Below are 21,549 nucleotides of genomic sequence, written 5' to 3'. Positions count from 1 at the left end.
CGGTCTTCACTGGGGTGTACATCTTCTTTTATACGCCTATGGGCGCGTTGTTGCGTCCAATATGCCTCTACTTCCCAGCCAGGTGCCTTACATTCTCCTACGCGAGGTCGGCTGATATCAGCCCTCGCGTTGTCGCTCGTTTCACATCAGTCGCTCGTTCTTTTGCTGACTTCAGTCTTGACCGGCCGCCTCTCTCTTAACAATTGCCCGGCTGTCCATGATACAGCGCCGACTGCTTTTACCTCGGCCGCGGTTACTTCACTTCACCTACGATGTTCACTATGCAACGGACGATTCTCTCTCTGGTGTTGGTGACACTCGCCTCCACAACACCAATCAGACGCCAGACCAGCTCTGTGCCACAATACGTCCTCGATCACGCGCCCCTCGTCCATCTCGACGAACAAGAGCAATGGTTCCCCTCCGACATCACCGCACAGCTCACCAACAGCCACCCAACCGACGCCTCTTCCAATCCTATTCCCAACGCCCCTTCTCCCCTAACGCTCTCGAATCTCAACTCTCTCGCCGGCGAAGGTGTCTACGTAACCTCCAACGAAGGCATCACCGCCCTGCCAGAATGGTTTCATGGCGTCGCACCAACCCCCGATGGATCCACCCCAGGCGCCGTGGCTAGCGTAGTCATCACGGTGCCCAAAACCAACGACATTCTCGATGTCTTCTACTTCTACTTCTACGCCTACAACGAAGGGAATGCTCCATTAAGCATTCCCAACTTTGAGTTCGGCAACCATGTCGGTGACTGGGAGCATAACATGTACGTGATCACCCGTCTCTTGGCATCCTCCCGTAGCACCTATCTTCCACTCCTCCTCTTGCTCCTGCCCTGATCCCGCCAACAGCCCATCCATATGTGACTCTCTACTGACACTGTCCCTCCAGGATCCGCTTCAACGCCACAACCTCCACCCCCCTCGCAACGTGGTACAGCCAACACGCCTCCGGCCAAGCCTTCACCTTCTCCACCCTCTCTCTTTCCCCGGGCACCACCCGGCCCCTCGTCTACTCCGCCCGCGGCACACACGCCAACTACGCCACTCCGGGCCCGCACGAAACCGCCTTTCCCGGCCTCGCCTTCCCAGGTGTCATCCTCACCGACCGCACCTCTGCGGGCTTGCTGTGGGATCCGTTGCGGAATGCTTGCTTTTATGAGTATGACATTAGGAGCGATACATTCACGGCGCTGCCGGCGCCAGGGAATGAGGGAGGGCCTGCGGCGCCGACGAAGTGGTTGGATTACAGGGGCCGCTGGGGGGATCCGCAGTTGCCGGATGGGGATCCGGCGCAGATGAATTTGTTTGGTGCCAGGAAGTTTACGGCGGGGCCAACGGGGCCGAGGGATAAGAGGTTGGGGAGGGGGCCGGTGTGTAATGTAGATGAGGGGGCGGAGTGTTTCGTTAAGAAGACGTTGATTGGCGCGAAGGTGTGAGGGCGGCAAGCGCAGCCATGGAGGGCAAGGGGTGGAAAGGAACGGGGAGGCGGGTTTGAGGGCGGGGTCTTGTGAGGAGGGAGGGAGGTTTGAGCTAATTACCTAGTGGGCAGGTGCTTGGTAAGGCATCCGTTGAGTAGACAGCATGGCTTTGGAACTCCCAGTATATATGATTGGGGGTAGAACAGTACAACCCGTAATAGATAAAAGATTAATCACATACGATGCCTGTCTGCTCTTTGGAAGCTTTTTGTCCAGGTAGGTTGACATCAGACTAAGCTTCTGGTCTATGGTGAGTTGTCGGGACTCACAAAAATAAGGAACTGGGGCGAAGAGACCGCACTCTACGCAGAGCTCTGTCCAGCCGGGCAGAAGGTGCTGTTGCGGCGAACCCGCCTACTGGTATGATAGCAAGTAAAGCAAGTTGTTGCCAAGCTTTCCACTGCCTGAGATCACCTAGGTCGCTACAATCTATGGACGCCCCGACGTAATCGACCCATCCTGGCCCAAGTTGGGGATCTGGTGACCAAAGTATGCTGTAGCGTTACAAGCGATATCGCCTCGCTGCATGGGCGATGGCCTTGCTGTGGAGATGCTAGACTGGTCCAGCACCCAAATCCAAGGAGAACTGTACTGTCTTGCGGTAGGTTGTCTTCCAACGATATCAGACCATTATGCTGCACATCAATAACACGAAAATAGCAATTGACGTATCGATAGCGTCTTCGATACCCCGGTAGGGGAAGAGCTTTGCGAGAAGCCCACACGCAGCCAATTGGCAGCAAATCCGACGCCTGAAACGTGCATGATAACTAATCGGTGCTATAAGGATGATCCTTGCTACTTTTCGAACCCAGTCCAAGCGTCTGGGTTGCCTACAGGTCACAAGAGAGCTGCTGTAGCTGCTGGGGAGTCAAGACTCGTCGTCATGGTTGGCCCACGATTGTGGCGCATGCGGGAAGCCGGCAGCCGAGCAGCCAGTCACCTCGGATCGACCATCCCCCATTGTTATCCATCCATCGTGGCCATGTTCACAGCCCGCCTTGTGCCGCCCAGAAACATCTGAAAAGGGCGTCCTTCCCATCCGCGCACAATCGCGCGTCCGTCGTCTGGTCTGAAGCACGCCATGCCGACTGTGATGTACCGGAGGGCTCTCAGAACGTCCAGAACTACCCCGCCATAGTCACAGTCTCCAACACTCTTCCATCCTCGAGCCTCGAGCCCGTGTCCTCCTACAACTGAAATGTGGTTCGAGTCGCGACAGAAGAAGAAGAACCGCCTGCACAAGGAGCAGTGCCAGCCGCCTCCTGTACAGACCGTATCTCCACCTCCTCCATACGCGGCACGACCAGTTGCAGTGTCCTCCCAGTCGATCAGACCGGCGCCATCGCACGTGCAGCTACCACAATATATTAGTCCGCCGCTGCCATATCGCCAGCCTCAGAACGCAGTCACGTCGCTCACCTTACCTGCCAACACACCGTATCCAATAGTCAACCAAACTGTAGACTCATACAATAGAACATTGGGTTTGTACGACGCATGTGCGGACAAGTTTTGCAGTGTCATCGCCCGCATTGATGAGGATGACTTCGTGGGAGGGTACCGAGATCTTGCTATTGATCAACCATCCTTGCCGCAATTGGACCTCGAGGGACCTCCAGCTACATCAGATCGGCGGCTGGTGCAGTTCGAAAAGCCACCGGCCAAGAATGCTCGAGACAAGACTGTAGAAGTCTTTTCCAAGTTGGACTACTACCTCAACTCTCAGCTGCCACTGTCGCTTCCACCATTGCAGCTCTACATGCCAACCTACCCTCTACTCTGCCTGGCAGCCGAATACTCGGCAGACGCTTATCTCTCGCCCCGATCAAGCGGTGAGAAGCGGCATTACGTCTCGGCCGACGGACGAACAGGTGCGAAGGCTATGGTCGTCAAGAGCGTGCCTTGCGACGACAAGAAGACCATCGTCTTTGCCATACGCGGGACGAGTGCCCTGAGCCTGCGAGACTGGGGCGTCAATCTGAAGAATGCTCCGTCCTCGCCCCAAGGTTTCCTGGACGACGAAGGCAACCTGTGTCACACCGGATTTCTGAAGGTCGCCCGAGCCATGGTTCGCCCCATCGCTGCGCGCTTGCGGCAGATTCTCGAGGAGAACCCCGATCGCACAAGTTGTTCACTTCTCATCACGGGACACAGTGCCGGTGGCGCCGTGGCGAGCCTGCTGTACGCGCATATGCTCTCAACATCGATCCACTCGGAACTCAACACCCTCACCGACTGCTTCAAACGAGTACACTGTGTCACCTTCGGGGCGCCGCCCATCAGCCTCCTCCCCCTCCAGAAGCCCACCACCGCCGACGGCCGCCTGCGAAAATGCCTCTTCCACTCCTTCATGAACGAAGGCGACCCCGTCGTCCGCGCCGAGCCCGCATATATCCGATCCCTCATCGATCTCCTCGCGGCGCCAAACCCCATCACGACCGGTCCCACCAGCTGCCACAAGACCAACACCGCCCTCACCTCGCTCGGTGTCCTCGGCGCCAGCATGTCCCGCCTCGACCTATCACTCAAACCCACCAAGTCCCGCCCGAACCTGCGGCAGCGGCAGGACCTCCGGCAGAAGCTATGGTGGGACGTGCCGCCCGCGACGCTCTCGAACGCCGGTCGACTGGTGGCGTTGCGCGTGGCCAAGAATGATGGCAGACCGGAGAGCGAGAGCATCGGCGCCTTTGTTGTCCGCGACGAGGAGCTGCGCAAGGTCGTCTTTGGCGACCCCATCATGCACCAGATGAGCGTCTATCGGAGGCGCATCGAGGCATTGGCGTTTCGGGCTGTCACGGGGAAGTTGTGCTCGTGATTTGGCCAAAGCTGGTTTTTGGGCGGGAATGATGATGTACACCACAGCAAAAGCAAAAGCGATGTAATTGTGAAACCTATACAGCGGTGGGTTGACTGAATTAAGCAGAAGCTTTTTGGTGGCTGATGGTCTGCTCGCTTGCGAGTCCAGCGGGGAGCCAATCCATCAACATCCAATCCTATCAGCCCCCTGACGACCCAAAATTCAGACCTACATGGGATCGATTGATTCGGGTAACGAACTGGCTTACGACCGAGAATGAATGCCGCGGCGTCTTTAGTTGTTCTTACTATGGGATGGAGGTATCTTCGGTCGAGGGACGGAAAACAGATATGAGATACCCAGGAACGGGGTAGGAGGGGGATACGGTCCGATTTTTCTTTTTTTTTGGCAGCAACGGCAACGGCAACGGCAGCGGCAGCGGCAGCGGCAGTAATAGCAATAGCAACGAAGTATCAGACTCAGCAAGTGGAGGCCACGGTAATGTACTAACGTGCAGGGGAAGCTTTTGAACTAGCGCAGTAGTACCACAGACAGGAAGACACACACACCAGGAAATGAGGAACAGGATGATGATTTCTCAGACCGGACCAGACCAGGGGGAAAGTCTGGGCAACTACTTCTAAATTCTTTTCTTTACCTACAAGGGGTTGGTTGGGGGATATGTGCTGTAAAACCTTCGGGAAACGGCGATACCTCATACAGTACAACATACCCCCCAAACGCGGAATACGATCAAACACGCCTCTGGTAGATGATATAAGAGTTTTCGTCATTATCCCATCTCATCCCTCCCACAGTAGCATGGCCTCGTTTAGCCAGGGATTACAAAGGGCACATCTCCGTTGCGCGTTTAACAATCACGGTACAGATATCATTTCCCTCTCGACGACGTCCATGTGGTGGACATATCCCCAGCTGTTGAAATGCCTATATGCCTAGCCAAATAACAGGACGACTGGACCGGTGACGATACCAGTAGGCAAGACGCGGATATGTGTGGATGTGTGTTTTACACTTTCTCATGCTGGACCATATGAGCCTGCTTGTCGCTGTCGTACTCATCCGGCACAATAACCAAATTGTCGGAGCGGAAGGGATCGACCTCGACCTGGCGGAACTTGCGGGCCGAGACCTTGTTCTCGAAGAGGACGTCGAGGTCGGCGTAGGTGAGACCCTGTGTTACATTACAACATTAGTAATCTATTTTGGAGGTCGGGAGAGACAAAAAAAAGGGAGGGTAGCTTACCTTGGGCTCGGGAAGACGGAAATAAGTCCACACGATCCCCAGAAGATTGGCGCCGGCCCAGAAGAAGGCGGTCTTGCCGCGCCAGCCCCAGCCGGTCTCGGGGTTCATGAAGCGGGGCTGCAGGGTGCCGATGATGATGCCGCAGACGTTGTAGACGTTGCGGGCCAGGACGACGGTCTTGATGCGGAGGCGGGTGGAGGGCAGCTCGGCGACGAGGGAGTAGCAGACGGGGCCGACGGTGATGTCGTAGACGAAGGTCAGGATGAGGATGAGAGCGCCGGTGGCCCAGCCGGTGGAGGAACCCAGTTTGGGGATGCCCAAACCGCCGATGATGACGAGGATGACGAACATGCCGACCTGACCCCACAGATATAAGGTGCGGCGACCAAAGTGTGGCATCAGGAACCACGAAGACACAGTGCCGACGAAGCCCATGGCGGATTGGCCCACGCCGAGGGAGAAAGCGTTGCCTGTGTCCAGACCGGCCTGGATCATGAAGTAGGTACCCCATCCCATCATGGGTGACCCGGAGGTCTGCTGAATGACCCAAGACATGACGGTGAGTTCGGTGCGGCGGAGATCGACACCCTTGAAGCAGTCGAGGTACGAAGTGCCGGACGTCTGCTGGATTTCAAGTTCGTTGGTGTGGATGATCATGGCAAGTGTATCCTCGACGTTGAAGTTGGGGTTGTTCTTCCTCGAGGTGAGCTTGAGGAGAGCAGCGCGCGCTTGGTCGAGCTTCCCGTGGCGGACAAGCCACCACGGAGATTCGGGAGCAAAGAAGGTCACCAAGAAGATTGGGACGGGCCACACCCACTGGATGGCATAAGGAACGCGCCACGACCAGTCGCTGGTGCCAGCGACAAAAGCCTTGAGGACGCCGGAGGCGATCAGCTGGCCGATGACCCAGCATAGGTTGACGTAGGTGGTCAAGTACGGGCGGAGGGGCACGGGGCACACCTCAGCCGCATAGGTGGTGGTCAGGGTCTGGAAGACACCCCAGGGGAGACCGGCCAAGACATAGCCCGCCAGGAGCATTCGAACGTTCTGGGCGAAGAATTGGATGAAGATGAAACAGGCGACCAAGACCAGAGCACCCATCATCGTGAAGCGATAACCGATGCGCTCTGACACAATGCCGTTGATGAAGAGACCGATAATCTGAGCAGCGGCAGTACCGTTGCTAAGAGCGTTTTGCCAGCTGACGTTGACCTCGTATCTGACCTCGCCGGTCTGAGGGTCCGTACCAGCATCGCCAAACTTCTGAGCGAAAGCAGGCATACCGTAGAAGGAGCCGAGAAGCCAAGTATCGTAGCCTTCCATGACGACGGCGAGGGACAGACCGAAGGAGAAGAAGATAGCGCTCGGATAGAGTCTGACACCCTCGCGGAAACCCATCTTGCGCTCCGACTCGGCGGCAGTTTTTGCATCGGCGCTGAGCTCGGCAAGATTGGGCACGGCGACGGACATCTTGCGGAAGGTCTCATCCCTCTGATTGAGGACGCCGCTCTTCTGCTCGACGCCACCCACGGAGCCCGCAGGGGCGATGGAGGAGCGGCGACGACCGGTGTCGTAGGTGTCGGTTCCCAAGTTGGCCGCATAGTTGGAGACCGACATATGGCGGCCACCATGGCCTTGTCCCGGTGTAGCCATGCCGACGTTGGTATCTTCACAAAGCAAGCGAGATGATTGAAGCGATTCGCACTGACCACGAACGCGTATACTGGAACAAGAGACGCGGAGGAGAGGCAAGGGCGGTAGCAGTGATGATATACACAGCAGCTCGGCTACTCAGCTTGAGACAACCAGCGTTCAGATGACGCGAACTGAGTTCGACCGCACCAATGATTCTAGCGAGCGACAGCGGACTTGACGAGAGTCGGGCCTATCGAGAATCGAAGTCAAAAGCCGGATCGTACAGCAGAGCTTGGAAACCAATCGGGCAGTCTGCGCTGATGGGCAGCTTGCTTGAGAGCGGAGCGGCATGTTGGAGGCTTGCATAGCATGATGGCCACCTGGGGTTGACGGCATCCAGAGGAGAATAACTGAGATCATTCACGAGGCATTGCGCCGATCCGTATGGCCCAGACCTCAAGCTAAGCTCAAGGTAGACATCGGTCAAGTGTCTTGGGAAGAGCTGCTAAGCAAAGAGAAGCAAGCTCGGGTAAGCTTTGCATGGGAGCTGGCAGGGTGAGTTTGAGCGAGGAGTGGTTGGATGGAGGGGTCGAGCTCCTGGGCGCAAGCTTAGAGGTCGCGTCAAGGTGCTTGACAGGACTTCGCTTCTCCACAGCAGCGAGGAGGGAGCAGGGAGCCCCCCGGGTTTTCCCCCGCATTTCGACTTCGAACACTTTGCCGTCCAATGTAGGCGAGGGTCAAAGAGGCTCAAGATCTCAAACACATCGTGTATCTTGCATATGCCGTCCGTGGTAAGTGAAGGAGAACTCCGCTTGCTTCATCATAGAGCTGCTGTACTTTGACTCGATCAGCCGCTGTCTCGGAGTTCTGCCAAATTGTCCTCCACGCTTGACATTAGAGTACAGATTCTCAAAACGCCGATCCATCGAGTCAGCCATGAGTATGACCGAGGATACAACAACAACAACGAAGGGCTAAGATTGGCATAGTGGAAAAAGAAAATTTAGGCGACGAGCACCACCCTGGCTGGGCTGGGTGGGCACCGGAGGCTCTGGAAAGGGGTGTCTTTGTAGGCTTTTGTCTTGTCCCTTCCGCAGCCGAAGCTAATGCAAGTCGTCACTCAAGGACAGATACTTGATGCGCATGATACTGCCTCGAGGTGGCGCACACGAGCACCAGAGGAGTTGTTAGCGAGACTGCGAGCAGTCGAGAAGAGAAAGTCTTGCCGTTAAGCGCGTGTAGAGTACCACCATGAGGCTCATGTGACGCGACTATCTAGGTGATGTCGAGCAGGGGGAGTAGAGTTGCGGCCAGCATATCCGCCATCGCACCGAAAGTCGGGCCGACTCAGGCAACCCCAGGTCTGACGTTGATAGAGGTATGGGTTCAGACACAATGAGAAGAGACAGACTTGGTCATTTGATGCCCAACTCCTGCCCTCGTCTAATAATTGCATCTTGGGCTCTTCGGGCTTCCTGCGTCGACCCTCATGTCACATGGTTTCTTCTTTTCCTCGTTTTTGCATTTGGCCGAGACCTCCCTTAGCAACACGATTGCGAGTCTATTTGCATGGTGCGAGAAACGCCGCAGCCCCAAGACCTCAGGGTCGGCCAACGCCACATGGAAAGGGGAGCTGTCCCTGGGTTCTATGCGGCGGTCCTCATCGTATGGAACCTTCTATGACTTTTCCCCATTCACAGCAAGGTTCTGCAGAGCTTCTGTCGCACTATTGGCGACGTCCACTTCTTGCTTGTCCTTACCTTGTACCAAACCATCAGGATTGGCTTTGACTGCACCTGGGTAGCGAGAGCCTTTGTCTTTGGGCTGCTTCTTCTTCTTCACCGGTTCCGCTGGTGGGTACGCCTTCTTTTCAATCTCCTGCCATTCAGGAGTAGCTTCAAACTCCGCCCGAATCGGAGCGAGAAGGTCAGCCAGAGCCGCACTCGTGGCCGCTTTCAGTAATTGTGGCGTTAATCTGTCTGCCTTGTAATCTTCCTTGAGCTGGCTGATGTCGGTGTAGACCAGCGGCTCTCCCTCGTTTCGCTCGATCACAAAGTTCCCCTTGCCATCTTCTCGCCTCAGAGCCGTCAAAGGAAGCAGAACGTACTCGACGAACGAGATGATCCCGTTGCCCTCAACTTCGCCAGCCGCAGCGTAAGCCTTCCTGAGCTTCTTCTTGACAGCATCAGCCGTATCTAGAATGTCAATCTTGGAGTCGGGATCGGACGCAGACATCTTGCCGCCAGCCAGTCCGGGCACCATGGGATTCATCAAGTGAGCACGGGTCTTGTAGCCCACCTTGCTCAATGTCTCCTGCGCCAGGGCAAAGATCTTTCTCTGGTCGACACCACCAAATTGAGCATCCACCCCCAGGTGTTGCTCGTCAAGAGACTGCATTAGCGGATAGATCAAACCCGATAGAGTAGCGTTGTCGACTTGTTTAACTACCTCGGCTCCAGCTTTCTTCGCATCATGTTCGGTGACGATAGTGCTCAATCGGAAAAGGTCCATGGCATAATCTGCGCTGAGTTGGTACGACGAACCAAGAACAAACTCCAACTTCTCCAGACTGACGCCGACCGCTCGTAACAGTGAAGAGATGATGAATTTGTAGTATTCGGCACGATATTTGACAAGCTCGATGGGCGCCTTGAGGTTGTCGAGAAAGCCATGTACATCGGCGAGAAGCACCTTCACTTTGCACCCGGCCCGTAGGAAGTGTGCGATCTTCATCATGGGGACAAAGTAGCCGCAGTGTGGTCGGCCAGTGGTAGCAGTACCCCAGTAAATGACGAGCGGTCTCTGTTCTTTCAGAACAATGTTCTCAATAATATCCTCCTTCATCACCTCGTCTAGATTCTGCTTGATGAGGGCGAGCTTTTCCTCCGGAGTCAATTCTTTGGTCGCCATGGTGGGGGACGGGGCCGGGGCCGGGGAGTTTGTAGAGGGTGGAAGGAGTTTCGCTTGCGAGCAGCGGATGCGCAATGCTTGTCAGCTGCTCACACGAGATTTACCAGCCGACTCGTGCTCGGAGCAGTGTTGTGTGAAGCGGTGTCTCTGAGTCACTCACTCCTCGAGAACGTCGCTATGCACGAAATATCAAAAATTGCGGGGCATCCGCAGGCCGCTCCACCCAATGAGAGACGCGCCACTCGTAAATAAACACCACCACCATCAACCTGCCTTCGACGGTGTACTTCCACAGGCTGTACAAGATTGCCACGTTGTTGAGCCCGCGTACTAACATACAGGTCTGCTTGTCTTATTCCCTGTGGCATTGCACTCATTGTCGCTGCTAGCATCCGTGCCCCTCGCTCATCCACGACATCCCTTTCCTCTAGACCCTTGACCGCATCTTCACCTTCGGTCTACCGATCCACCGACATCAGCATGGAGAACTACCAGAAGATCGAGAAGATTGGCGAAGGTAATTCGAGTGCGGTACTGTCCTGACGTTATGCTAAAAGTCAGCAGGCACCTACGGTGTGGTGTACAAAGCCAAAGACCTTGCCAACGGCAATCGCATCGTGGCTTTGAAGAAGATTCGTCTGGAAGCCGAAGATGAAGGTGTCCCCAGCACCGCTATTCGAGAAATCTCGCTCCTCAAAGAGATGAACGATCCCAACATTGTGCGCCTGCTCAACATTGTCCATGCCGATGGCCACAAACTCTACCTCGTCTGCGAGTTCCTAGATCTCGATCTGAAGAAGTACATGGAAGCACTACCTGTTACTGACGGTGGTCGTGGCAAGCCTCTTCCGGAGGGCTCTAGTGAGATGTCGCGGCTCGGGTTGGGCAAAGACATGGTCAAGAAGTTCATGGCGCAGCTTGTCGAAGGCGTGCGATACTGCCACAGCCACCGCGTCCTGCACCGTGATCTCAAGCCTCAGAACCTGCTCATCGACCGCGAGGGTAACTTGAAGCTGGCTGACTTTGGCCTTGCTCGCGCGTTCGGCGTTCCGCTACGGACTTACACTCACGAGGTCGGTGTCCTACATAACGGGTAGAGAACCTTCGCTAACAGTACTTCAGGTGGTCACTCTGTGGTATCGTGCTCCCGAGATTCTACTTGGTGGCCGACAATACTCGACTGGTGTTGACATGTGGTCAGTGGGCGCCATCTTTGCCGAGATGTGCACCCGCAAACCGCTGTTTCCTGGCGATTCTGAGATCGATGAGATCTTCAAGATTTTCAAGTTCGTGCTCCTGACCCTCGGTCTGACACTACTAACCATCGCACAGGTTGTTGGGTACCCCTAATGAGGAGACCTGGCCCGGCGTCACTGCCTTCCCCGACTTCAAGTCTTCGTTCCCCAAGTGGCCTAGAGAGCAGTTGAGTGGTATCGTCAAGACGCTTGAGCCCGCTGGTATCGAGCTACTAGAAGCAATGCTGGAGTACGATCCCTCGCATCGTCTCTCGGCCAAGGCTGCTTGCAATCATCCCTACTTCGCTGCGGGCAGCGCCGCCTACTCACAGCGGACGACCGCAGCGCGACCCAACGGCTACCACTGAAATGGTTTGCTCTGTGTGAGTGATTCTGATGCATTATTACGGCGTTACGAGTGATGTCGATATGGAATGAGGGTTGCATTGCAATTGGACACGATGATAGGCGTTCAATGCATTGGTGGATGAATCTCAGGGCCGAGATGGCGCGTCTCAGAGGATGCGATAGGCTTCGATGCTGACGTTGCAATGGGCGCAAGCAGCGGCAGCTCTTTCTATTGATCTCCTAGATTTGTTCGTGCAGACGGGGTCTTCAAATGCAAAGTAAACGGAACCTTGCCGCCAGTCAACTCCCGAGTCCAAGACCCGTCGTTTATCGTATCGGCACCTCGTGGTTCATACCAAAAGAAGCAGGTGTATGCCCCTCTCGATCGAGCACCACGCGTCACAACTTCGTAAAAAACCAGCCCCGATTCGCCTGAAACAGTTTGGCTGGTCTGGAGTCGCTCGGAACAGCTTCGCTCCGCCAGGTCTCGCAGCAAGAGTTCCTCACTTCGCCGCCTCTTCTAATCATGTTTTCGAGTAGGAAATCAATCGGTGTGGACAGCGTCATCGTCATCCATGCTTCGCGGGCTCTAAAGTAGGCACCCGGGATAAGTCGTGTTCACTCTCTGCTATCTATTGCCTACATCTCCAATATTCTTGCTCATTGCATTTTTGAGTGAGCATCGCCGCTTGGAACACCACACCCGGCCCAGCAGTGGTAGTACGCTTTCGAGCACCACATCCAGCAAGATGAGCGTTCGCGGCATTAGCAAGTTCGACTATAACCCTTTCGCAACATGGACATTCTGGGTGGGCAGCTCCACAATTGCATCTGTCCTCCTCAATATCTACGCACCGCGATACACAGTTGCCCAATCTCTTAAATGGACAGCAGTCGCCCTCTTTCTCTGGCAGTGGTTGGTCTACTTGACATACACCATTGTCATCTACCCGCGATATGTCTCACCTCTGCGCCATCTACCCGAACCCGGTAATAATGCCTTCTTCATGGGCCAGTGGTCTAAGATTATCAGAGAGCCCTCTGGCATTCCAGCGCGCCAGTGGATAAATGAGATACCTAATGACGGTCTCATACGATATCGCCACATCTTCAACCGCGATCGCCTCCTGGTCACATCGCCCAAAGCTCTGGCTGAAGTCCTCGTTACAAAGTCCTACGACTTTGTTAAGCCAGACTTCGTCCAGACTGGCATTGGACGGATTTTGGGAATTGGCGTGCTCTTCGCAGAAGGCGATGAACACAAGAGGCAACGCAAGGCCCTTACACCCGCCTTCAGCTTTCGTCATATCAAGCAACTGTACCCCATCTTCTGGAACAAGTCTGTAGAGATGACCGATGGGATTGTCTCGGAAAGCCTAGGATCCGAAAAACCAGCAGACCTGTCTTCAGCATCTGCAATCGAGATTGGAGAATGGGCATCGAGAGCGACGTTGGACATCATTGGAGTGGCCGGCCTTGGTCAAGACTTCAATTCCATTGACAATCCAAACACCGATCTCAATCGAATCTATCGGTCCATATTCTCGCCTTCTCGGACGGGTCAGATCCTAGGACTGCTCCAGCTTTTCATCCCAGCATTTATCGTCCAAAATCTTCCCATCAAACGGAATGACGACGTCCATGCAGCTTCCCGTGTCGCCCGGGAGACCTCGATGCGTCTGATTGAAGAGAAGAAGCGCGCCCTCGCAGCCAAGCAGGAGCTGCCACCAGATATCATTTCAATTGCACTCGAATCAGGCGAATTCACCAACGAGAAGCTCGTCGACAACATGATGACGTTCCTTGCCGCAGGCCATGAAACGACAGCTTCGGCCCTTACGTGGGCACTATACCTGATGTGCAAGGTTCCCGGCACGCAAGAGAAGCTGCGCGCAGAGGTCCGCCGACACATCCCGGAGCCATCTTCGCAAATCGTCTCCACCGAGATCATCGACAACATGCCATACCTGCATGCCGTCTGTAACGAGACACTTCGCTTGTACGCACCAGTTCCGCTCACGCTTCGCGACACGCCTGCCCCCACCACCATTCTTGGACAGTACGTTCCCCGCGGCACTAAAATCATCATCTCCCCATGGGCGGTCAACTACAGCAAAGAGCTGTGGGGTGAAGATGCCGAGGAATTCAAGCCGGAACGTTGGATGGCGCCTGGTCAGGCAAATGCCGGTGGCGCAAGTAGCAACTACAGTTTTCTGACTTTCTTGCACGGACCAAGAAGCTGCATTGGTGAGAGATTCGCCAAAGCAGAGTTGGCGGCGCTGCTCGGAGCGTTCGTGGGCAGGTTTGAGTTTGAGATGAAGAACCCAGAGGAGCTTGAGCGCATACAGATCAAGGGAGGTGTGACAGCCCGGCCAAAGGACGGTCTCTGGCTCAGAGTGAGGGAGGTCGGCGGGTGGTGAAGTCAGTAGATATGATGCGATCTCCAGTTTCGCACTGGCTGTAGTGAGCCGCAAATGCCAAACCTCTTTCAATCAAGATCAATGCCTGACATAGATATTGCTTGGGCTGCCATCACAGGTTGCACTGACATGGATAAGCTCCCATAGTCTCACCGCTGGTTTCCTCCCCCAGATACATAAACCCATCTAGTCATGCGAAATCGTTCCACTCTGGTCCAGAGCCAAGGCTGTAGTAGAATGCCATTCTGAGAGACGCCTCATTCAGGCGTAAGGCATACATTCTGGTACGGAGTTAGTTTGATATATCTCCGCTCGCGCCTTCCTTCCAGGCCCAGCATCAACTTTTGATCTCTCTTTCAGCACACCCTCTGCCACAAACTTCCTTTTCGCAGTCCAGTTCGTCGGGCCACGCCGCTCCGAGTATCTGCACCCGAGATGCCCGCCCCGCACGGGTCTAAACGTGTGCGCGGCGTGCAGATCCACCGTCCTTTCATCTACGGCACCGAAGCCATTCCCTTCGACCCCGCCAACCGGCCGAAAGACGCGCCTCCAGACCACACACACAAATGGAAGGTCTTTGTGCGCGGCATCAACAATGAAGACATCAGCTACTGGCTGCGGCGCGTGCAGTTCAAACTGCACGATACCTATGCGAACTCAGTCAGGATGATAGAGGGTCCGCCCTTCGAAGTTGAAGAGACGGGCTGGGGCGAATTTGAGATCGCCATCAAATTCTACTTTGCGCCGGAGAGTAACGAGAAGCCGCAGCAGATCTGGCATGCACTGAAGCTGCATCCTTACCAAGGCGATGTGGAGAAGCAGAAGTTGGAGCGGGCAATTGTGCGCAGCATATGTTACGAGGAAGTGCTGTTCAATGAGCCCTTGGATGTCTTTTACGAGGCTCTTACGGGAGGACCTCAGAATACCAAAGGCAAGGGGAAGGGCAAGGCGGCCAACAAGGCGAACACGGCTGAGATTCCCGACCGTAACAGTCCTGGGAACAAGTTCAGCAGGGAAGAGGAGAGTAAGGAACTAGATCGCCTGGGTGAAGCGGTCAGGAAGGTCGAGAAGATGGTGCAGGAAGAAAAGGTGAGACTCGTTGAGGACGAGAAGAAGTTGCAGGAGTTGGAACGAACTGAGGGCAAGCCTGTGAAGAAGAAGTGAGGTCAGAGTACATGATGAGGGTCATCAGTTGCCGTCATACCGCAGCCCTCTCGAGTTCAGGTTCAAGGCGCACTGGAGGCCTACTCTGCTCTTATCCCAGACCAGCAGAGCATCTCCGGTCTGCACGATAGGAGTTCGTCCTCAGCATCCTCTCCACAAAGCCTCAGCTCCATCGACATGAACTCGCCTGCCTCGCATCAGAGCCACCAGTCAGTCCTAGGCGGGTTGTCGTTCCCTTCGCACTGGCATGGCAACAATCGCCTTTGCGATCGTCTCCTCGCCGTCCCCATCGCCACACCGCCTTGGCCAAAACACTCTATACGTGCCTACGGGGCAACGGCTGAAGGAGAACCGGGAATTTCTGCTGTCGAGACCGTGGATGCGTGGTCTTAGAGGTTCGATAGACGCGATATTCAAGGCTGAGCCTGAGACCTATCCGAGGCCTGCTCAGATGCAAGCCACTACACGCTGCAGGGGCACACCATGCAGCTAAGCGCTCCGTTTGAGTGGATATCGTCGAGCCTTTCCACTCAATCGGGCTCAATTCAGTTACTTCGAACCTGCTGTTGAGATCCCAACGCTCAGGAAGATACTGCGATTCGAGGCCTGGGGATTACGATGGCGGAGTGGAAGTGCTTGACGTGCTTTGTGTGCGTTCAGCCTGCCCTTCTATGCGACATTGTTGTGTGGAAGCAATATTCGAAATGACCTCAGCAGTAGCCGAGCAGCAGTTTCACTCGACTCTTGCCAAAACTTGGTTCTCAGGATCAGCACTCTGTTGCTCGACTTGGCCCCTCAATGTTCAGAGAGCTTCATCACAAGACTATAGGGACGGGGGGAACAAAACGTCTGGATCTGTTTCTCTCGCAGCATTCAAGCATCGGCTCAATCCATCTTGTGGTCCAAGTGCGCACAATGCGGCGGTCGAAATCCGAAGATCTCTGCATGCTAACAATGTCGAGCTTGTATTCCAGAACACCCTGATTCGACACGTGATGTTACTACGCATCAGAGCCTCCAGCCAGCCTCTCACGCCGTGGTTATTGGCGGAAGAAGAGTATCTCGATCAAGAGCACGACAGAGTCAGACTGCACACCACAAGAAGAGGCACACCGTGGTATCTGTATAGACCGGCTCAATACCTCTTGTTCCGGATCGAGCAAATTAAAGCGAAGCCTTCAATCTCCCTCCTTCTTCTACCAGTCCCACCACATGCTCTGCAACGCCCCAGCTCAGCTCAAAGCCCCTACCCCCAGCACCGTACCCATGCACCACCGTCTTTCCACCCCCTACATCCTCGCTCTCGATCCGCAGCCCACCCTCCCTCCACGGCCTCCTCCCCACCACATCCCTCACCACCTCTTCAGCGCCCAACCCATGCGCAAACTCCGGGAAACACTCTCTCGCCCTCCTCAACAACCGCTCCCGCGTCTCCACCCTCACCTCCCCCTCCCAATCCCCCACCTCCTTCGTCCCACCCACAATGGTGCCCCCACCTCCGGGCCTGGGAATCAAGAAACTCCAACTCCCATCCCCGCACTGCCGCGTAACCGTCTTGTCAAACTCCCGCCGCACCAGCACCGTCTGGCCCCTGATGATCCCCACCTTCGCATCCCCGTCGAAATTCCGCCCGCTGCAGTTCACGACCGTGCGCGCCCCCGGAAAACCCAACTTCTCCGCCGCGCCGAACGCGGCTTTCGCGTTGGGGAGCCGGTGCCGCAGCACGCGGGCGCCGCGCTTCTGGCATTCCCGCAACAGCCAGCGCAGGTACAGCGGCGTGTTGACGCAGTAGGTGTCGTAGGCGCAGCCCCACTGCACGTCGGGGGGCAGCTCCGAGGTAGCCAAGATGCGGAAGTTGTCGGTGGGGGAGGCGTAGGTGTCGCCGGTGCGCAGGGCGAGTTCGCCCGGGCCGGGCCGCTCCAGATACTCGATTGCGGGGAGGAGGGCGAGGCCCGTGGTCGAGGGGTGGTGCGTGGAGGCGAGGCGCTGCATGGTGGTGGCGGTGGAGAGGGCGAGGGTCCGCTCTGAGGCGAGTTGTGGCGTGGTGGCGGGGATGGGGCGGTAGTGGGCGCCCGCCCAGGGGGAGGCGTAGTCGGGCGTGTAGTGCGATTGGGGGTCTGTGGGCAGTTCGGTGGCGATGATGAGGAGGGGCGTGCTGGGGTGGCGGGTTTGGAGTGTGTGCGCGACGGAGAGGCCGAGGACGCCGGCGCCGATGACTATGATGGGGTCGGGAGGGGACATGGTTGTTGAAAAGAGGGTTGGGTATAGGGGAAGAGGTGACCTGTGGATTTTCGAGTGATGGGCGAGGGATATGTGCTCGGGATGTTGTATATCGGTGGAGGAAGCCGATGCCGAAGTCGGTACGGAGAAGCCGGTTATCAGTGCTGGGCTGCACCGGTCCGTCTACCTGCTCACCATGAGACCGGCGTGCGTGGACTTATATACAGTGGCGTGAGACAGGACTCATCGCTGCAAGCTTTGCGTGTTTCTAGAATGGCATCTCGCGATTTTCGAACAAGGGCAAAGGGCGATCTCGAAGGCTGTTTAGAAGTGGGGCAATCGCAACGATCGCCGCCTTGTGGACGCCCTGTCGCATGGACGCCTTGTTACAAATTTGGGTCGCGCACGCGATGACGAGGTGACTCTAGCGACAATCCTGCTATGGATAGCTCATAGGGATCTTTGAGGCTGGGGCCAGGCTTGTGCACGCGATGTGTCTGATGCTGTGCGATCAAAATCGCATCAGAAGTCTTTCTATCCGACATCATAATCGGTTAGCCATGAAAAGCCAAAGTCTCCCCAAATCGAAAAGTGTTGCTCGGTTGCCAGCTATGGACCACGCTCACGTTCCTACAGCTTCTCAATGCCCCTTTCCTATCACAGGGCGGTACCTCTTTCGAATGCTTCCCGGATTCCAACCGTATACCTGTCGTAGAACCTCCCTAACTTCGCGTTGAATTGCTTGTTCTTTTCGTTGATATAACTGACATCTCCTTCGTCCACGCCGCCTCTTCTATCCTTTCTTTTCTTCAGCCTCACTTCTTCGGCCTTTCTCAAATCCTCTACCAAGCGATCCACGTTCTGTTTGTTCGGCTTCTGCTCGACGAAGCCCGTGCTATCCTCGGTGGCATAGAATCTGCCATCATTATCAATGGCCACCATCTCTCCGTTCTCGAGTTCCACGATTTCCAGATCACCCTGTCGTGCCGCCCGCTCCAACATCGCTTTCTTGCTAGCGTCGTACTCGGCTTTTGCGCGTCCACTTGACTTTTCCAACTCCCTAACTTGTCGGTCATAAATCTTCCCCGCTTCTGCGCCGTAGTCTTGAAACGCGTTGTTGTCTCGCCGGGACTTTCTCTCCGCCATTCGCTCGTCCCATCTTTCGCTCTCCTCGATCGTGTAATCCCAGGCGCGCTTGCGTTCAAAGGCCCCCTTGCCATCCGACTCCTCAGTTTCGGCTTGAAGTAGCTTGTGCCGCGCAATGTCTGAGCGTCGAGAGAGGTTGTTGAGCAGATTTTGGTCGACGGCGCCACGGGCGGCTTCGTCTTGTGCGGCTTGGAGATTCGATCGTGCAGAATCTGTTGCACGAGCCTTGAGGGCGGCGAAGCGAGCGGCGCGATCTGAAGAAGCTGCTGCAGGTTTCGAGGCTGTTTTTGCATCTGTTGTAGAGGGCTCCTCGCTCAAGGCTGGGGGCTCCGACGCGACTGAGGCTTCCGCGGGCACATTCTCACTGGCTTCTACGGGCGACTTAGGCGATGTGCCGTCTGCGGCGTCTAATTGTTCATTTGAGACCGGCGTGATCTTGCGCTTCTTTGCGGGAGACACCATGGTGTCGTACTGGGTCTCGAACTGCGTGTCGGGAGCCTTAGTATATCCGTTTCAGCTCGTTCTTGCTCGAGTCTCAAGGTGTCATGAATGCAATCCCGTGATTTGGTGGTGCTTGCGGAGAGTCAAAGACAATACCGACTTGGTTTCAAGACGGAAATTCCTGAACGGAAGGTTTGCCGAGCTGCCGCATGAGGTCACCATCGAAGTTGAACAATTTCTACACATCAGTCCACTCGAGCAATCCACTGCTCCGAGCACGACCGGAGAGCGAGTGAAGCTACCGGAATACCTGTCATACCATGTCTACAGCGGCAAAGAAGAAAATCGTTGTTGCTGGGGGCAATGGCTTCTTGGGCTCGCGAATCTGCAAGTCCGCGGTAGCACGGGGATGGGATGTGACTTCAATAAGGTAGACGGCTTTCTACTACATGGTCCACATCACTGATAATCCTCAGTCGCTCCGGCGAGCCGAGCTGGTCCTCCGTCTCTTCCTCTCCAGATCCTCCCCCGTGGTCCAGATCGGTGACTTGGGCGACCGGTGACATACTCAAACCCACGACATACAACTCCCACCTCGCCTCTGCCAATGCCGTCGTGCACACCATGGGCATCCTCCTCGAAGCCGATTACAAAGGCGTTCTGCAGGGAAAAGAGTCTCCTATCGCCGGTCTCCAACGCGCTTTCTCCTCCTACAAAGCTGGCTCCGCAGTCAATCCACTTGAGCGCAAGTCCGGAGAAGATTTAGGCAAAGGTGAGAAAGATGGACAGCTTACATACGAGTTGATGAACCGGGACAGCGCGATCGCGTTGGCTCAAGAGGCTCAAGAGCAAGGCGCGGGTTGCTTTGTCTATATCAGTGCTATGGCTGGAGCGCCCGTGCTGCCAGGACGCTACATCACAACGAAGAGGGAGGCGGAAGACGCAATTGCCAGTAACATGGTGAAGATGCGGAATGTGTTCTTGCGGCCTCCTTTCTTGTATGATTCGAGTCGGAAATTCACATTGCCGATTGCAGCATCTGGGGCTGTGGGCAACACGGTGAACGAGCTGGTCGGCGGCAGGTTAACGAGCATATTCGGTGCAGCGGTGGAGAAACCTCTGAAAGCGGATCTGGTAGCAGAGGCGGTGGTCGAGGCGATCGCGGACGAGGTAACAAAGGGTATCGTGGACCGGAAGAGCATTGAAGCATTGGCCGCAAAGGCATGGCGGAAGACAATGCTGTGAGGTGAACGCTTGTACTAATACTGGACATCGCATCTCGACACACTGATCGATTGTAAGCTTATCAAAATGGGAGAATGGCAGCAGGGGCCCATCCAGGGCAAAAGATCGGGCTGTTGGAACACGTGGTAGTTTGATCCGATTAGATTCATTGCTCTGGCTCTTATGGGGTACACTGTGGCAACCGCTTCCACGTTTCTACCGTACACACAGCTCTTCGTCGAAATCGAGATTGCTCCAACGCCACGCACAATCCCGCTATGCAAGTCGTAACGGTGGGAGCGAAGATTCTAGTCATCGTAAGACCTTCAAAGTCTACTTTTTAACACACCTCAGCCCGATGGCTACTGTTCATACATTGGATATGCCGACTTTTTGGACGACATTCGAAGATGGATAGAATGATGGGAGGCACAAGTCGAATGTTGGTGGGGAACTTCGTCAATTATAAGGGCTCTGACTTCATCTCAGGAGGCTCGAAGACGACTTTTCGCGTGATCTGTACTCGTTAGACATGGCATGTTTGAAATCAAGACAACTTACAGCCCATGCCGCGGCAATAGAACCGACAATACCTCCGGATATCACCATTTGTTTTGTGCCTTTCGTGCTTCGGAAGACCATGCCACTGAGGATGCCGGCAGCCACGCTGTTCGTGGTGTCATGCTTTCCTCGATAATAGCCAATTGTAGAGTTGATGCCATTGTAGCACATAGCGACGACACCCGCAGAGTTTCCCAAGAACGGTCCTCGCCTTGTCACAGAATTTAGAACACTGTTGATCCGCAACTTCGGGGGCGCGGAAGCTGGGACTCTGTTCAGGCCTTCGATGAGACCCCAAGCGCCACCCGTCGTCAGCGCAGCCAAGTAAACACTTCCAGTTCCATAGCAAAGATCGTCCGACCATCCTCTTGATGGCAATACTGATTGTCCACCCGGAAGTTCTGAGAGTGCTGATTCATCTAAGGAGAGGTAGTCGAGGGTCTGTTGATTCAAGCCAGCTAGGGGATGTAATTGAGATGCATCTGGCAACGACACAGAGCCTAGAAAAGAGTTTGCATCGGTTACTGTGGGAGCGTAGCCCGGCGCAGGCGCATGTTCAACGGACGTCGATGAAGGTAATTGCGATTCTGACGGAGGAGACTGTTGTTTTCTTTTACCCGTGAAGGCGTCCCAAATGGACATTTTGGCTGCCGAAGGAGATGAGGCGGACGAAAGAGGGCAGCGAA

At 55.4% G+C, this 21,549-nt stretch overlaps 11 protein-coding genes across 11 annotated transcripts; 6 read left to right on the top strand and 5 right to left on the bottom strand.

The window, feature by feature from the left end:
- Nucleotides 1–281: 281 nt before the first annotated feature.
- On the top strand, nt 282–1,450 carry HMPREF1541_05964 (uncharacterized protein; the record flags this gene model as incomplete). Its single annotated transcript, XM_008720301.1, has 2 exons — nt 282–778; nt 904–1,450. 2 exons carry the CDS (start codon nt 282–284, stop codon nt 1,448–1,450), a joined length of 1,044 nt encoding a protein of 347 aa, XP_008718523.1.
- A 1,243-nt stretch (nt 1,451–2,693) lies between these two features.
- On the top strand, nt 2,694–4,310 carry HMPREF1541_05963 (uncharacterized protein; the record flags this gene model as incomplete). Its single annotated transcript, XM_008720300.1, has 1 exon — nt 2,694–4,310. The coding sequence occupies one exon, from the start codon at nt 2,694–2,696 to the stop codon at nt 4,308–4,310; it is 1,617 nt and encodes a 538-aa protein (XP_008718522.1).
- A 1,012-nt stretch (nt 4,311–5,322) lies between these two features.
- Nucleotides 5,323–7,212, bottom strand: HMPREF1541_05962 (uncharacterized protein; the record flags this gene model as incomplete). Its single annotated transcript, XM_008720299.1, has 2 exons — nt 5,323–5,487; nt 5,560–7,212. 2 exons carry the CDS (start codon nt 7,210–7,212, stop codon nt 5,323–5,325), a joined length of 1,818 nt encoding a protein of 605 aa, XP_008718521.1.
- A 1,659-nt stretch (nt 7,213–8,871) lies between these two features.
- Nucleotides 8,872–10,104, bottom strand: HMPREF1541_05961 (tyrosine-tRNA ligase; the record flags this gene model as incomplete). Its single annotated transcript, XM_008720298.1, has 1 exon — nt 8,872–10,104. One exon carries the CDS (start codon nt 10,102–10,104, stop codon nt 8,872–8,874), a length of 1,233 nt encoding a protein of 410 aa, XP_008718520.1.
- Nucleotides 10,105–10,584: 480 nt separating this feature from the next.
- Nucleotides 10,585–11,707, top strand: HMPREF1541_05960 (cyclin-dependent kinase 1; the record flags this gene model as incomplete). The annotated part of the gene is made up of 4 exons (XM_008720297.1): nt 10,585–10,621; nt 10,666–11,177; nt 11,227–11,390; nt 11,437–11,707. The coding sequence occupies 4 exons, from the start codon at nt 10,585–10,587 to the stop codon at nt 11,705–11,707; spliced, it is 984 nt and encodes a 327-aa protein (XP_008718519.1).
- A 729-nt stretch (nt 11,708–12,436) lies between these two features.
- HMPREF1541_05959 (uncharacterized protein) lies at nt 12,437–14,107 on the top strand (the record flags this gene model as incomplete). The annotated part of the gene is made up of 1 exon (XM_008720296.1): nt 12,437–14,107. One exon carries the CDS (start codon nt 12,437–12,439, stop codon nt 14,105–14,107), a length of 1,671 nt encoding a protein of 556 aa, XP_008718518.1.
- A 435-nt stretch (nt 14,108–14,542) lies between these two features.
- HMPREF1541_05958 (uncharacterized protein) lies at nt 14,543–15,271 on the top strand (the record flags this gene model as incomplete). The annotated part of the gene is made up of 1 exon (XM_008720295.1): nt 14,543–15,271. The coding sequence occupies one exon, from the start codon at nt 14,543–14,545 to the stop codon at nt 15,269–15,271; it is 729 nt and encodes a 242-aa protein (XP_008718517.1).
- Nucleotides 15,272–16,435: 1,164 nt separating this feature from the next.
- HMPREF1541_05957 (uncharacterized protein) lies at nt 16,436–17,512 on the bottom strand (the record flags this gene model as incomplete). The annotated part of the gene is made up of 1 exon (XM_008720294.1): nt 16,436–17,512. The coding sequence occupies one exon, from the start codon at nt 17,510–17,512 to the stop codon at nt 16,436–16,438; it is 1,077 nt and encodes a 358-aa protein (XP_008718516.1).
- Nucleotides 17,513–18,148: 636 nt separating this feature from the next.
- Nucleotides 18,149–19,099, bottom strand: HMPREF1541_05956 (uncharacterized protein; the record flags this gene model as incomplete). Its single annotated transcript, XM_008720293.1, has 1 exon — nt 18,149–19,099. The coding sequence occupies one exon, from the start codon at nt 19,097–19,099 to the stop codon at nt 18,149–18,151; it is 951 nt and encodes a 316-aa protein (XP_008718515.1).
- A 299-nt stretch (nt 19,100–19,398) lies between these two features.
- Nucleotides 19,399–20,323, top strand: HMPREF1541_05955 (uncharacterized protein; the record flags this gene model as incomplete). The annotated part of the gene is made up of 2 exons (XM_008720292.1): nt 19,399–19,508; nt 19,555–20,323. 2 exons carry the CDS (start codon nt 19,399–19,401, stop codon nt 20,321–20,323), a joined length of 879 nt encoding a protein of 292 aa, XP_008718514.1.
- A 442-nt stretch (nt 20,324–20,765) lies between these two features.
- On the bottom strand, nt 20,766–21,505 carry HMPREF1541_05954 (uncharacterized protein; the record flags this gene model as incomplete). The annotated part of the gene is made up of 2 exons (XM_008720291.1): nt 20,766–20,819; nt 20,864–21,505. The coding sequence occupies 2 exons, from the start codon at nt 21,503–21,505 to the stop codon at nt 20,766–20,768; spliced, it is 696 nt and encodes a 231-aa protein (XP_008718513.1).
- Nucleotides 21,506–21,549: the final 44 nt, after the last annotated feature.

The sequence above is a fragment of the Cyphellophora europaea genome, assembly GCF_000365145.1.
Source record: "Cyphellophora europaea CBS 101466 unplaced genomic scaffold supercont1.5, whole genome shotgun sequence".
NCBI lineage: Eukaryota > Fungi > Ascomycota > Eurotiomycetes > Chaetothyriales > Cyphellophoraceae > Cyphellophora > Cyphellophora europaea.
Note: the sequence above shows the minus strand (reverse complement) of the source record. Positions and strands in the feature narration are given on the sequence as shown.